Genomic DNA, 14,781 nt, shown 5'->3' with positions numbered 1-14,781 from the left:
GTCTCCACTGATTCTTCAAGTATGTATTCATGTTTGTTTCCAATGCAAGTCATTGTGAATATTGTATGCTGCAGGTTGAACATCTCTAGTCCAGCACTCTCTGGTCCTGCAACATCCATGGTCCAGCATGACTTTAGTTAGCCAGATGTCCACTTATGGGCGTGGCCAAGTTTCCCGCAGTCCCATAGAGTTGGTTTCCAGCCACCAGTCCTGGCTCTTAGTGTTCTGTGCTGTTATTTAGCTCTAATTTACCCCTAAATGTCTTCTAAGAGCCAAATAAGCAATGGAAGTGTTGCTAATGCTGCTAGGCAATACTGACCTCATATGGTCTAGCACATTCTCTGGTTCAGCATTGGTCAGGTCCCAAGGACTAGAGAGGGTCAACCTGTAAAGGATTTATCTGGTGTTGCTCGTATCTAACTCAAATAATGTGTTTTTCTTCATTGCTCTGGGTTGGGATGGAAGATGAAGGGTTCATTATGCAGGCCTCCCTGGGGAGAGTGGATTACTCCAGCAGGTACAGCCAGGGGAAGGACTGCATGTCTCCCAGCTAGGGAATAAATAGACAGACAAACTCTCTTAAATATGTAGTAGATAGCTGTCCCTTTCTCCACCCCTGCACACTTCTGCCCCAATGGGGTGATAGCTGTCCCCATCTTTGACCCTGTGGTTATTACAGAATATAACTATTCCTGCTAGCAAGCCCCTCTCTTTCAGAATAATGAAAAAAATTACATTCCACACACATCGCATTGTCCTGGCACGACTAAACCCTTACTTTAAGTTAAAAGAGGAAACTGAAGTCTTACTGGTTTAGGAGGAGGTCTTGAACAAACACACACACAGACTCTCTCAAATATATAGTAGATAATATGAATGCCATCTTGTCCCATGGCTTTCCTTCCCTTTTGCTCTACTGTATTTGTGGATATTATTTGTATTTTGATAAGGCCTAGAGCTTCCCCTTAAAATAGGAACTTGCACATCCCAAAATTCTTTACAATCTAGATAAATTTAGCTAAGGCACAAGTCAGGGAAGTTATACCCATTTTTCCAATTTGAAACAAACACAGCATGCCCAAGGTCAGATCTACACTACACTGCAAGGTTGACCAAAAGGTACACAACACCAGCTATGTGAATAGTGTAGCTGGAGTTGACATTCCTCAGGCTACGTTGCTATTGGATCTCCACTCTGATGGGGTCAACGGGAGAAATCTTCCATTGACTTCCCTTAAGCTTCTAGTTCCAACAGAGTACCGTGTCAATGAGTGAGCGGTCGGCGGTCAACTTAGTGAGTAGGGATGTGAAGGACTAGTCGACTATCTAGTAAGCAAATGCTTATCAGACAGTCAACAAGCTTGTTGATTAGTTGCTGCCCCATCCCCTTTGCTGCCTCTATCGGAAAGAGGCAGCAAGGGAGGGAAGAAGGAGGTTTTTCAAAGCAGCAGCGCCACGTGGAGACTGGGTCCATACTCTGGGCTCCACGTGGCGCTGCCACTTTGAAAAGCCATCACAGAAGCCCAGAGTCAGGCTCCTCCTGGCATTTTAAAGTGGAAGGGCCACATGGGGTCCAAGGTCAGCTGACCTCAGGCTCCATGCGGTGCTCCGCTACTTTGAAACGCCACAGGGAGCCTGACTCCGGGCTCCTGTGGTGGCATTTCAAAGTGGCAGAGCCACATGGAGCCCAGGGTCAGCAGGGAGACCACATGGCGCTTTCGCCTTTAAAATATAGCAACAGCCCTAGGGCTGGTTCTACACTTCAAAGGCAGAGACACCCTATCAACTGTTGAATTGTCGATGCAAAATAAATCGACTAGTCGATAAATCAATTACCTGCACTTTAACACCCCTATGAATGGTAAACCTGCTCTGAGACAAGAGATAGGGAAGATTACACAAAAAGCTTCTCAAGCTCATCTCATCTGAAGAAGTGGATTTTGCCCACAAAAGCTCACAATTTTTATTTATTTGCCGGTCTCTAAGGTGCCACAAAACTTCTCATGGTTTTTCAAGAAGCCTGTTGCAGAGCTGGACATCTAGCCTAGATCTCCATCACAGAAGTGTAAGGGCCTACACAGAAGACCGTCTTCCTTCCACAGAGGAGGAAAGTTCATTAGTGGTCAGTTCAACTGTTTATTGCAGTGGCTTGGTTTTTTTGAACTGCTGTACCAAACTATCAATTTGCTTTTATCAGTATTCAAAGAGTATTTATAGGCAATATTTGAATATCAAATTGTAAGAACAAGAGTTTAATTTTGTAACTATGTAAACTGACATACCATGAGACTTCCTAGTTGTAAGGCAAAAGTTATTTTTAGTTGAATTCTATAAAAAATCATTTTATGTAAAAATGTGTATATTGGAGATGGTATTTTAGGCTAAATCTAAATCCAAATTCAGATAGATTCAAAACAGAAAACAAGCAAACGTGTGGATTTGATGGTGCTGAAATTCTTGTACGATGTTTTTATTAGGTGAAAATGTTATAGTAGGTTGTGTTTAGACAAAAGGCACAATTAACTAGAATTTACAAATGTCTGAAGTAATTTGAAGAAGGAAGTGATAATTATGTGCATTTATTCTTAGGGAAATGTAAACACTGTAACACATTTCCAAATAAATGGTAATTTACTAATGGAAGGACACATTTAAAAGTCTCAGTGGTATATTAGATATACCTGGAACAGATATTTAAAGGTGTTGAGATTCCAGGTTGAGAGAGTAAACATTAATAATCAGCGCTAAGATGTGTGTGTAACAGAACAGCATGACAACTAGCAAGCTCATTAGTTATGCTATGTACATATACGTAGCTTTAGCCCCAAGATGGAGTCTGCTCTGCAGGCATCTGTGGTCAAGAACAGACATTTGCAAGAAAATGCATTCAACCCCAGAGGCACCTCTTCTTCACCCCCACGAGTAAACATGCATACATTGGAATAGTTCAATCTATTATATATTTAAGAGTGTGTGTCTGTCTGTCCTTCTGTCTGTTCTTTCAAGAACTCCTGCTAAAAGCTATAAGATTTAGGACCACCAAATTTGGTATTCAGCTTCCTCCTATCATAACTTAAAACAAGGTAAGGGTTTGGTTGTGCCAGGAAAATGGAATGTGCCTGGAATAAGATTGTTTCTCATAAAACCATACAGAAAAAAGAATCACCAGGCAGGTGAAAAGGGCTCCTCCCCCTGTCCGGAACTGCCCCGCCCTGAAATTCCCACCTACCCCCTCAGACACCCTTTGGGGAGAGTGGGGTGGGCTGAAGCTCTTCCCTCCCCAATTTGTACCAACATTGCTAGCTGTTTCCCTTTGTCAGGGAGTGAGGGGGAAGAGCACAGCTTGCTGCATTCCTCACTCTGGTTGGGGAGCTCAAAGAGCAGATGAACATGGACCTGCTGCAGCCAGAGGACATGCATCCCTCCCCTAGCTGTGCCCACTGGAGCCTATGGAGAGATGCTTATCACCTGGCCCCTAGCTGCTGTGGTGAGAGAACTAGAGTAGTCCTTTCTCCCTGGGGAAAAACCCCTCGTCCCCAGCCTCAGCCCAGGACAATGATTTAAACAAAGCATATCCATTTTCATTTTATTTTCCAAAAAACAGAAATTGAGTTAAGGACTCGAGCAATGTTGGGTAAATCTTCTAGTGAGTATATAAAAGATAAATATTGATTTACAGAGGGATGAATAACAAAAATGCCACAAGGGGACAGATTAGGGGAGCAGTAAAACAGGGTTACTTCCAACATGAGGCCACACAGGACCTGTGGTACCACAATATGAAAGGGTAGGCACAAGCAATGAATCTACAAGAGTCCTGGGCAAAGTTTTTAATGAATGGAGATTGCCCATCTCCTAGAACTGGAAGGGACCTTGAAAGGTCATTGAGTCCAGACCCCTGCCTTCACAGCAGGACCAAATATCATCTCTGACAGATTTTTGCCCCAAATGTCTGCCTCAAGGATTGAACTCACAAGCCTGAGTGTAGCAGGCCAATGCTGAAACCACTGAGCTATTGCTCACCCCCTCCCCCAAGTTCCAGTTTGGCAATGAGCCATGGGTGTTTTTGATCATCTTTGACATCAGTAAGAACAAAACCCACTGGTGTGGTCTCCTACTGCTCTCTGGAAACCCACACAGAGCGACAACCTACCCACCTAACTAACTATAGTCTTCTTCCTTATTCCCATTGCAAGGCCACAACCCAAGGTACTCAAACCCAAACCTCTCTGAACAACAGCGAGACTAGGTCAGGCTCCTGTTTGTCCTTCTTCAGTGATCCCTCCCTGCACAGTGCTCCTCCTGGCTCCGGTCCTGGGCCATATCCTGTTGGCCACTCTGTCCCTCCTGGGTTTCGGGTAGGTTCTTGGCTGCTTTACTATTGTCATGGCCTACTCACTGTAGCCCTCTTATAGGAAGCTACAGACCCACACACACCCTGTCCTCTTCCATCTCTCCATGCCTCTGCAGCCATCAGCACCTCCACTGTCTCAGGACAATGTTTTAAAGTGGCCAAATTATCTAAACCCCAATGAGGTATATATAATTGCTATCTTCCTATTTGATGTAGCTACACAAAGTCTCTCATATATTTCTGGCAGCTCTCAGATAAGGTGTGGGACTGCAGCTCATGGAGAAATGTGCTTCTAGCCCTTTGAATTGGAGATCCAAATAGACCAATGAGCAAGCTTGACAATCCCTAATCAAACCAACAAGTTCTCTTGTCTCTTTCCCTAATCCTCATGACAGAAACAATCATTACTTCAGCTTGCAGAAAGGAAATAAAATTCAGATTTGAGGTTGCATTTAGGGCCCAGCTGAACTTCACTCCATTAGAGGTGGGGCAGGCATTATGCTGAAACTGAACTCCTTCACACCTTTGTTGTTGAAAGGTAGTTTGCCCTTTCACAGCAATATTTTTAGAACAGGAGTCAAAGATAAGATTCAGTTTTTAGATTCTTAAAATAAATTGACAAATAAAAGTGCAAATAACCTTTTAGTTAAGGTGAACAGAAAGCAGTAGAGTGCTTCTTGTCTTTGCCAGTGATAAAGGCAGGCTAAGGGTTACTGAAGTTCTATGAACCCATCCCCTGCTTTGCAGCATGGATCCAAGAAGCAGAGGGACTGAAACATCAAGTGCTCCCCACCAACCTTCTTATTTTTTATTCTCTTGTCTATGAATAACCTTCACTTACAACATGACTTCCCTCTTCAGTGGACTCTGGTCAAAATATGTACCATAGTGTGCTGCTTACTGGCACTGAAACACTCCTAGGATATACTGCAATAGCTGGAACAGTAAAAGAAGGCAGCATAGAAAAATTTTGAAACAACTATCTTTACAAAGAAACCCAGTGGTTTCTTCAATTAAACTATTCTGAGTTTTATGAAATGGAAATACTGTAAACATGTAAGCCCCGATTCATAGTTGTATGTCACTACAAATAATGAAAGCTACAAGCCTCATACTATTTGGGCAACATTGTACTCTGTGCTTCAACTGTTATGATCATCATATTGGGACAGGCTACTGCCAATCAAATAAAAGCAATTCCTCTCTTATGATGCCATTAGCTGACAAATTCATGACATGGCTGTCAACATTCAAGAACAATTATTTACAGGCATTCAGGAGAGCCTGAATATATGAAAATAGTCATTTTCAATTCACCATCAAGCTCTGGTAGCAAAGAGACTAAGTAGAATTAAAAGAATTACTTGAGGAGACTATAAAACAGGACTGGGCAAATCACAGACCATCACACCTTTTAATCTTGCCCTCAAATTCCATGGGCCTGCTCCAACCAGCAAGCTGGGTTGGGGTTTATTCTGCTCCACCCACCTGACCACACTGACCAGAAGGAGTGCTGGGTGGGTGGCAAGAGTGGGCCAACCTCCCAACCCTGCTCCCCGGCTAGAGCACTGTATAGTGGAGTGGGGCAAGTGATGGAGTGGACCTGGATAATAGGTGGGTGACTAACATACAACTGATGTTCAGATAGGAGCAAAATTTTGTAGTAAAATCAACAAACATTTCAGTAATGTAATTCTAATAACAAACTGTTCAACAGAATTATTTTAATAACATGAACTGTTAATTTCATGAGTGTTCATAGCCTACCATACAATTTCCCAGATGTGACCCTCGGGCCAAAAAGTCTGCCCACCCCACCTTTATTATTTGTCAACGGAAGCGTCACAACCACCCAACTCTTCATGAACTGCTCTGGGGTAGGGGTTCTGGAGTGGTCCTGCAATGGCTTCTGTTTGAGATCAGTCTATAAACTTGAGCTGGTGCAGAATACATCAGTTGGTGTGTCAAAACGGCAACACGATGCACCAGGGCTCCACGAGCTATACTGGCTGGTTTCTCAATTAAATTTAAGGTTTTGTTTTTAATCTATAAATGTCCTAAAAGGCTTGTGATTTTCCTATATTGGATATTGCCCCTTTCCTGATACCCTTCTTCTGCAGCTACAGGTGTGCCCAATTACGACAGCCATCTTTTAAGAGATTGGCAAGACTGTGTTCGCCATGAAGGGTCTGCACCTCTGGAACAAACTCCTTCTGCTCAAAAGGAGTCCTGCTCTGTTGGCCTCTAAGGATGTTTGTTTGTTTGGTAACAAAAAATGGACTAGCATTCCTTTTTATTATTCTAGCAATACAAACCACCTTTCCAAAACTGCTCTTCTTGTACAAAAAAGAATGTGCTTGTTAAATATTCTCTTTCCATTACAACACCTCTCAACCAAAGAAACCTAAAATAAAAGCTATACTGATTATTTTGGGTAGCAAAGGAGGAGGATTGGAATGCTAAAATTAAAATGGAATTTATGATGCAAAGGTCTTTCATGATTATTATCAGGGAGAAATAAAACATGACTAAAGAAAATATATTTCTCGAAGCAAATACCTTGGTTTAGTTGTGTGGCCTCTGTAATCTGAATTCCATTCACAGAACACTGTGCTCCATTCAGTGGTATTAAATTCACTGTACCGCTGAGATTTTCAAACACGCAGTGCTCACTTTCCAAATCAAGACCATGAAGAACTAAAATAGTCACAGGTAAAGAAAATAATTATTTTCATAACATCTCCTGAGACTTAGATTTTTTTTTCATTGATTGTGGGCGCATATCAGCAGGCATTTGAGTATTTATTATTCTGGAAAATATTCTGTATTCTCTCTCTACCAATCCATGTGGACATTTGATTTGCTTCTTTTTTTGGTAATAAATTTTCTTCTAATTTCACTGGACAATAATGCTTTACAGAAAACTCTTAACTTGGGAGAGCAATTATTTTTATCTGCATTTGTAACTTGGGGCAATTATATTTAATTGGAGAATACATGTTATTTACAACGTATAATACTTAATACTTGTCTACAGTCATAACTACTAAAGGAGAAGTGCTACCAGACCATTTGCTGTTATTAAAGGAGAGTCAAGATAGAATTTCAGGTTTTCCCATCATTGTGCTTAATTCACTGGATCACATAGAAAGTGAGTGGGAGAAGGAAAAAAACTATGTGGCTACGTCTACACTGGCCCCTTTTGCGAAAGGGGCATGCTAATTTAAAACTTCGGAATAGGGAAATCCGCGGGGGATTTAAATATCCCCCGCGGGATTTAAATAAAGATGTCCGCCGCTTTTTTCCGGCTTGGGGAAAAGCCGGAAAAAAGCGTCTAGACTGGCCCGATTCTCCGGAATAAAGCCTTATTCCGGAGGATCTCTTATTCCTACTTCAAAAAGCCCTATTCCGGAGGATCGGGCCAGTCTAGACGCTTTTTTCCGGCTTTTCCCCAAGCCGGAAAAAAGCGGCGGACATCTTTATTTAAATCCCGCGGGGGATATTTAAATCCCCCGCGGATTTCCCTATTCCGAAGTTTTAAATTAGCATGCCCCTTTCGCAAAAGGGGCCAGTGTAGACGTAGCCTGTGAGTTTTCATGGGAAGATAGTTCCTGCTTTTCATCCCAATTAGATAATGACAAATACTTCATATGAAATTGTGTCAGACTCTGGGATCTATTCTAATGGAAGCTTTATACCTGGTTTTGTGTTTGTATTTAGACCAAAGAAAGCAGTTATAAATATTTGCCCAATTCACATTTCTCAGATGAGGGGAAAAGGGTATGGTTCATCAACAGAAATTACTCTCAGTGTCACTTTACATAACATATGCCATTCAGTACTGCAGAAATAGCTTTCATTCCAACATCAAGAGACTACGCTGGTCAGTAAATAAGCCTTGTCTCCATCAGCGTAGGGAGCTTACAGTAAGACAATACAAAAATACCATCAGCACACCAACAGATTAAGCAAAGGACCATGAAACAGCAGTTTACTATGCAGAAAAGGACAATATTTTTATAGGGCAGTTTCAGTTTTACAGTGACCAGGTTAATAATGCATCTCATAGTGCACAAATATGAAGGTTTGTCAAAATCCATTAACTACAGGCAGTCCCCGGGTTACATGGATCTGACTTACATCAGATCCCTACTTACAAACGGGGTGAGGCAACCCCGCACTAGCTGCTTCCCCCCAGCAGACCAGGGAGACGCAGAGCGGCTTTTCTCAGCAGACACCTCAGCTTGAGAATAAAGGACTGAGGGAAGTGAGGTGTGGGAGAATAAAACTGAGCTCTGGAGAAATGTTTGGCTAGAGTTTCCCCTACAATATGTACCAGTTCTGACTTGCATACAAATTCAACTTAAGAACAAACCTACAGTCCCTATCTTGTACGTAACCCGGGGAGTGCCTGTATTTTAAAAACTGTACTATTAGTCACTGCTTGACTCAAGTCTCAATGAGGATAATGAAATCACTGTATTACAATGCAGTTCTCTTGGGGGATTTTTTTTTGGTTTTTTGTTTTTAAAGATTATGAATGTACTAAGGATGTTAAATTGAATGTAATCAGCTAATTGAGTAGTTGATGGAATTTCCATTGACTAATCGATTAGTTGATAAGGGGGAAACTGCAGAGCTACAGCAGGGTTAGCTCCTGGCCCCATGACTTGACCCTGCTGTGGGCTCTGCCTTTTAAATGTATTAAGAGCCTGGTGGTTTTTAATACATTTACAAGGCAGAGACATGAGGGTGGACTAGGTGCGAGCCAGAAATCAGTTGATTCCCACTCCCACCCAATCACTCTCACTGCACCTCTACTTTACATTTAAAAAGCAGAAGAGCAGCGTCCAGGCTCTGGTGCAAGCCGGGAATCAGATGATTACCGGCTCGTGCCCAGTCCCAGCTATGTCTCTGCCACCTCTGCCCTCTCAGATGGTGCTGGGGGGGGGAGGGGGGGGGAGGGGGACTGGCATTTAAGCCAGCTCTCCCCAGCACCGGTTTCTGCTCCCCCTGCTTGCTGTCTGTCTCTCTCTGATAGAGGCAGCAAGGTAGGGGGGAGGAAGTAATTAGTTGAGTTACTACTCAATTACCTGATAAGCACGTGTTTATCGGGTAATCAACTAGACCCTTACAGCACTAGAATATACATTCATTATTAACAATATATATAAATATCACTAACTAAATAGGAAGGGAAATTTTAAACATGTCATATGTTTGGATTCTGGAAGAGAAACAGACATTCGAAGAATGGATGAATATGAAAAATGTCATGGCTTTCTTACCAATATCCTGTTCTGTCACAGCATCTTCTCTGCCAACATATGTTTGGCCCTCCTAGATAGGAAAAAAAGCTATATTTTTAAACTTTAAAATAAGGTAGGATACGTTTTTTATTTCTCCCCTTCTCCCCTCCCCACCTCCTATCTCCCCCCAGATTTGGGTCAAATTATTGTTCACAAATTGTATTTTAAATAATCTAGTAACAATTTTAAATTGCTTTATCATACAACTTTGTTAGTTCAAATTTTACTTCTACTGAGCAAAAACCAGCTTGATGGTTCTTACACTATCAACCTATATTTGGATTTCAATCCAAGCTTTACAACAAGGTGAATATAAAACCAAAAGGTACAGCTAGACTGGGGTATCCCCAAAAAAATCCACCACATCCAGGGAATGCATTTGCTCTTCTACCTTTTTTTTGCAGAAGAGCAAACGTGCTCTTTCTGAAGCCTCTTTATTCCTCATTCCACAAGGAGGAAGGGGGCTTTCGAAAGAAGGTTTTTTTTCCCGAAATTTGGCCCAGTCTAAACAGGCCATATTTCGGAAAAGCCTCTTCCGACAAAAGTATCAGAAAAAGATATGCAAAATGTGCTCCACATTTTGTGTATCTTTTTCCGATAGATCCTTGCTGTCTAGCCATATCCCAAAAGAGCGGTAAGAATATCATACACCTATTATCAGGTAAAGAGTAGCCTCTCCGGACAGAGCTAGGCACTAACTGATTGATATTTTAAGTTGATCAAATTATAGCCTTTTTACAGGTGAGGTCACAGTCCTGGAGAAATGATTCCTTCATGTAGACTGCAAATTAACACTATAATTAAAGTTGACCATTAAAAAAAAACAACACACACACACACACAAGAGGCAGGCTGTGGAAGGTATATTTACCTTCAAGTGATACAAGATGATCCCAGTGCTGAGAAGATCATCATCAATGCCAATGAGGTGAGGCAGTTCTGAATCCAAAACGACACCAATTCCTTCTTTCCTTAGGGCTAAGGTTTGTTCCTGCCATGACAAAATAACAAAATTTACTTTTTCCTCAAAGCAGACAGATTGTACTACTCTTAATTCTGTATTTTAATTAACACTTTTTAATGAATCAGGAAGGCAACATCTACGTTACACATCACTTGCAGATAAAGTATATATAGCTGCACAGAAAAAAAGAAAAAAAAAAGGAAGTGACCATGCCGAGGTGGGTAAACACGTGTGTCAAAGGAAGGCTTCAGCTGGAGGAAGGCAGAGAGGAAAGACTCTGGCAGCTTCCCACTATCCATGCCCTTTCCCCACAGCAGTGGGGAGCTGCCAGAGCCTGATACCAGAGTCTTTTCCCGCTGTGGGGAAAGACTCCAGTAGTAGTGAGGCAACTAGATTTGATCCTAACAAACAGGGAGGAACTGGTTGAGAATTTGAAAGTGGAAGGCAGGTTGGGTGAAAGTGATCATGAAATCATAGACTTCACAATTCTAAGGAAGGGTAGAATGGAGAACAGCAAAACAGAGACAATGAATTTTGGGAAGGCGGATTTTGGTAAACTCAGAGAGCAGATAGGTAAGGTCCCATGGGAATAGACAGAGGAAAAACAAAGTTTGGCAGTTTTTCAAAGGGACATTGTTAAGGGCCCAAAAGCAAGCTATTCCAATTAGTTGGAAAGATAGAAAATATGGCAAAAGACCGCGTTGGCTTAACCACGAGATCTTGTATGATCTATAAATAAAAAAGGAGTCATATACAAAAATTGAAAGTAGGACAAATTACAAAGGAGGAATATAGGCAAACAGCACAGGAATGCAGGAGCAAGATTAGAAAGGCAAAGGCACAGAATGAGCTCAAACTAGCTACGGGAATAAAGGGAAACAAGAAGATTTTTTATAAGTACATTAGAAGCAAGAGGAAGACCAAGGAGAGGGTAGGCCCACTGGTCAGTGAAGAAGGAGAAACAGTAACAGGAAACTTGGAAATGGCAGAGATGCTCAATGACTTCTTTGTTTCGGTCTTTACCGAGAAGTCTGTAGGAATGCCTAACATAGTGAATGCTAGTGGGAAGGGGGTAGGTTTAGAAGATAAAATAAAAAAAGAACAAGTCAAAAATCACCTAGAAAAGTTAGATGCCTGCAAGTCACCAGGGCCTGATGAAATGCATCCTAGAATACTCAAGGAGCTGATAGAGGAGATATCTGAGCCTCTAGCTATCATCTTTGGAAAATCATGGAAGACAGGAGAGATTCCAGAGGACTGGAAAAGGGCAAATACAGTGCCCATCTATAAAAAGGGAAATAAGAACAACCCAGGAAACTACAGACCAGTTAGTTTAACTTCTGTGCCAGGGAAGATAATGGAGCAAATAGTTAAGAAAATCATCTGTAAACACTTGGAAAGTAGCAAGGTGACAGGGAACAGCCAGCATGGATTTGTAAAGAACAAATCATGTCAAACCAATCTGATAGCTTTCTTTAATAGGATAACGAGTCGTGTCAATAAGGGAGAAGCGGTGAATGTGGTATATCTTTAGTAGGGCGTTTGATACCGTCTCGCATGATATTCTTATCAATAAACTAGGGAAATACAACTTTGATGGGGCTACTATAAAGTGGGTGCATAACTGGCTGGATAACCGTACTCAGAGAGTAGTTATTAATGGTTCACAATCCTGCTGGAAAGGCATAACAAGTGGGTTTCCACAGGAGTCTGTTTTGGGACCGGCTCTCTTCAATATCTTCATCAACGATTTAGATATTGGTATAGAAAGTACGTTTATTAAGTTTGCAGATGATACTAAGATGGGAGGGATTGCGACTAATCTGGAGGATAGGGTCATAATTCAAATTGGAGAAATGGTCTGAGATAAATAGGATGAAGTTTAATAAAAACGAATGCAAAGTGCTCCACTTAAGAAGAAACAATCAGTTTCACACATACAGAATGGGAAGTGACAGTCTGAGAAGGAGTATGGCAAAAAGGGATATAGGAGTTATAGTGGACCACAAGTTAAATATGTTGCAAAGAAAGCAAACATGATTCTGGGATACATTAACAGGTGTGTCATGAGCAAGACATGAGAAGTCATTCTTCCGCTCTACTCTGCGCTGGTTACTCTCCATTGTTAGGCCTCAATTGGAGTCTTGTGTCCAATTCTGGGCACCACATTTCAAGAAAGATGTGGAAAAATTGGAGAGGGTCCAGAGAAGAGCAACGAGAATGATTAAAGATCTAGAGAATGTGACCTATGAGGGAAGGCTGAAGGAACTGGGTTTGTTTAGTTTAGAAAAGAGAAGCTTGAGGGGGGACATGATAGCTGTTATCAGATATCTAAAAGGGTGTCAATATGAAGGAGGGAGTAAACCTGTTCATCTTGGCCTCTGAGAATAAAACAAGAAGCAATGGACTTAAACTGCAGCAAGAGAAGTTGAGGTTGGACATTAGCAAAAAGTTCCTAACTGTCAGGGTGGTCAAACACTGGAATAAATTTCCCAGGGAGGCTGTGGAATCCCCATCTGTGGAGATATTTAAGAGTAGGTTAGATAAATGTCTATCAGGGATGGTCTAGACAGTATTTGGTCCTGCCATGAGGGCAGGGGATTGGACTCGATGACCTCTCGAGGTCACTTCCAGTCCTAGTATTCTATGATTCTATAACTGCAGGACACTACACTGCTATTTTTAAAATGGGTAGGCAAAGCCCAGTAGGGTACATACCTAGAGAGTTCAGATGTGTCTATGCTCTCCTTAGCTAAGTAGTGCCTCACTGTCTACACTATTATTTCCCCATTTTAGGGGGCCTGTAGCATATGTATTCTATATATCATCAAATGGAATGTGCAGTATAGATGTACCTCAAATGGTCCCTGTTGAAAGGTTTACTAGGAAATAACCAAGACTGAATATTTAGATTTCAATTTTCAAATGTAAACTCCAAGCTTGCTATTCAGAAAGTCTAAAAAGGTATTATTTATGAATAGGCGGTCAAGAAGCTGTATTACAACAGATTAGGAGGATTAATCAAAAGAACATTGAAACTTCATTCAGTCAGCATTATTAATGTACTACTTCTGGTGTTGTTTAGATATTCATATGGAATTTGTAAGCATAAGGGATGGAAAATTGAGAGTTCTATTTGGCCACACTTTAAATAAACAAGCTTCCTCAATAATGAGCTTGGAAGAATGAAAAATCTAAAATTTTGCATAATTAGCAAACTATAATATAAAAGCAGCACAAAATATTGACAGTAATAAATAAATATAAGACTTACAGCCATAATTTTAACTGTACATAATCGCCAAATACCAGATTCTATTCAGACTACTCACAGAGTATAGTGCCATTCAGCAAAAGTGCAACCTTTAAAAGTGATAAATGATTTCTGGTAACATTTTTAAAACACAGGCAATACTATATCAATGTATCTAATGAATCAAATTAGGACTGAACAAGGATTTAGAATGATAATCTCACTACAAAGGCAATTTTCCTCTCTTGATATTCAAACCTCCCCATCAGGTAACGCGAGTCAGACACATCAACCCTGACAGAATTGGCCTGATTAATACCGATCCTACACTTGATAATTAACCCCCTTCTTTTGATATATTAGTGTACACACACACACACACACACACACACACACACACACACACTTTTTGTGATAATTAGTACACACACACACACACACACACACACACCCACCCCTCCCTGCCTCTAATTTCCACTCCAATGTACCTGATGAAGTGGGTTTTACCCATGAAAACTTACGCACAAATAAATCTGTTGATCTTTAACGTGCCACAGGACTCCTTCTTGTTTTTGCCGATACAGACTAATGCAGATACTCTTATGAGAAATGTGCCTAATGTATATAACAAGACTAGAGATGGCAGTTTGTTTTGAAATAAAGTTTAATACTGATCTACAATTAAACAACAGTGGTAAGATGTAAAGGTACCCTTATTATTGAAGTTTGCTTTGGACATTTTTGGTTTGTTTTTTTTGGTATAAACCATGCAGGAAAACTGCAAAGAAATTGGGATTTCTTTCATATATAAAAGAGAATCTGATATTGTAAAAAGGGGAAATTTACAAATCTCACAACGGTGTATCAAAAAACATGCACTTTTCTAATGGCATTTCTAAAC

The 14,781-nt window shown here is 41.0% G+C and overlaps 1 protein-coding gene across 8 annotated transcripts in view; it reads right to left on the bottom strand.

Annotated features, from left to right (window-relative positions):
- Window positions 1–14,781, bottom strand: part of KIF16B (kinesin family member 16B) — a 234,749-nt gene that overhangs the window by 110,915 nt on the left and 109,053 nt on the right. For all 8 annotated transcript variants that reach the window (XM_075925620.2, XM_075925621.2, XM_075925627.2 and 5 more), the window contains exons 13-15: window positions 10,535–10,654; window positions 9,643–9,694; window positions 6,914–7,051 (exon numbers count right to left, since the gene is read on the bottom strand). In XM_075925620.2, the coding sequence (XP_075781735.1) occupies window positions 6,914–7,051; window positions 9,643–9,694; window positions 10,535–10,654 (310 nt within the window). The remainder of the gene's footprint in view (window positions 1–6,913; window positions 7,052–9,642; window positions 9,695–10,534; window positions 10,655–14,781) is intronic.

This window comes from Pelodiscus sinensis, chromosome 3 (genome assembly GCF_052426305.1).
Source record: "Pelodiscus sinensis isolate ZL-2025 chromosome 3, ASM5242630v1, whole genome shotgun sequence".
In the NCBI taxonomy this organism is placed as follows: Eukaryota; Metazoa; Chordata; order Testudines; family Trionychidae; genus Pelodiscus; species Pelodiscus sinensis.
Note: the sequence above shows the minus strand (reverse complement) of the source record. Positions and strands in the feature narration are given on the sequence as shown.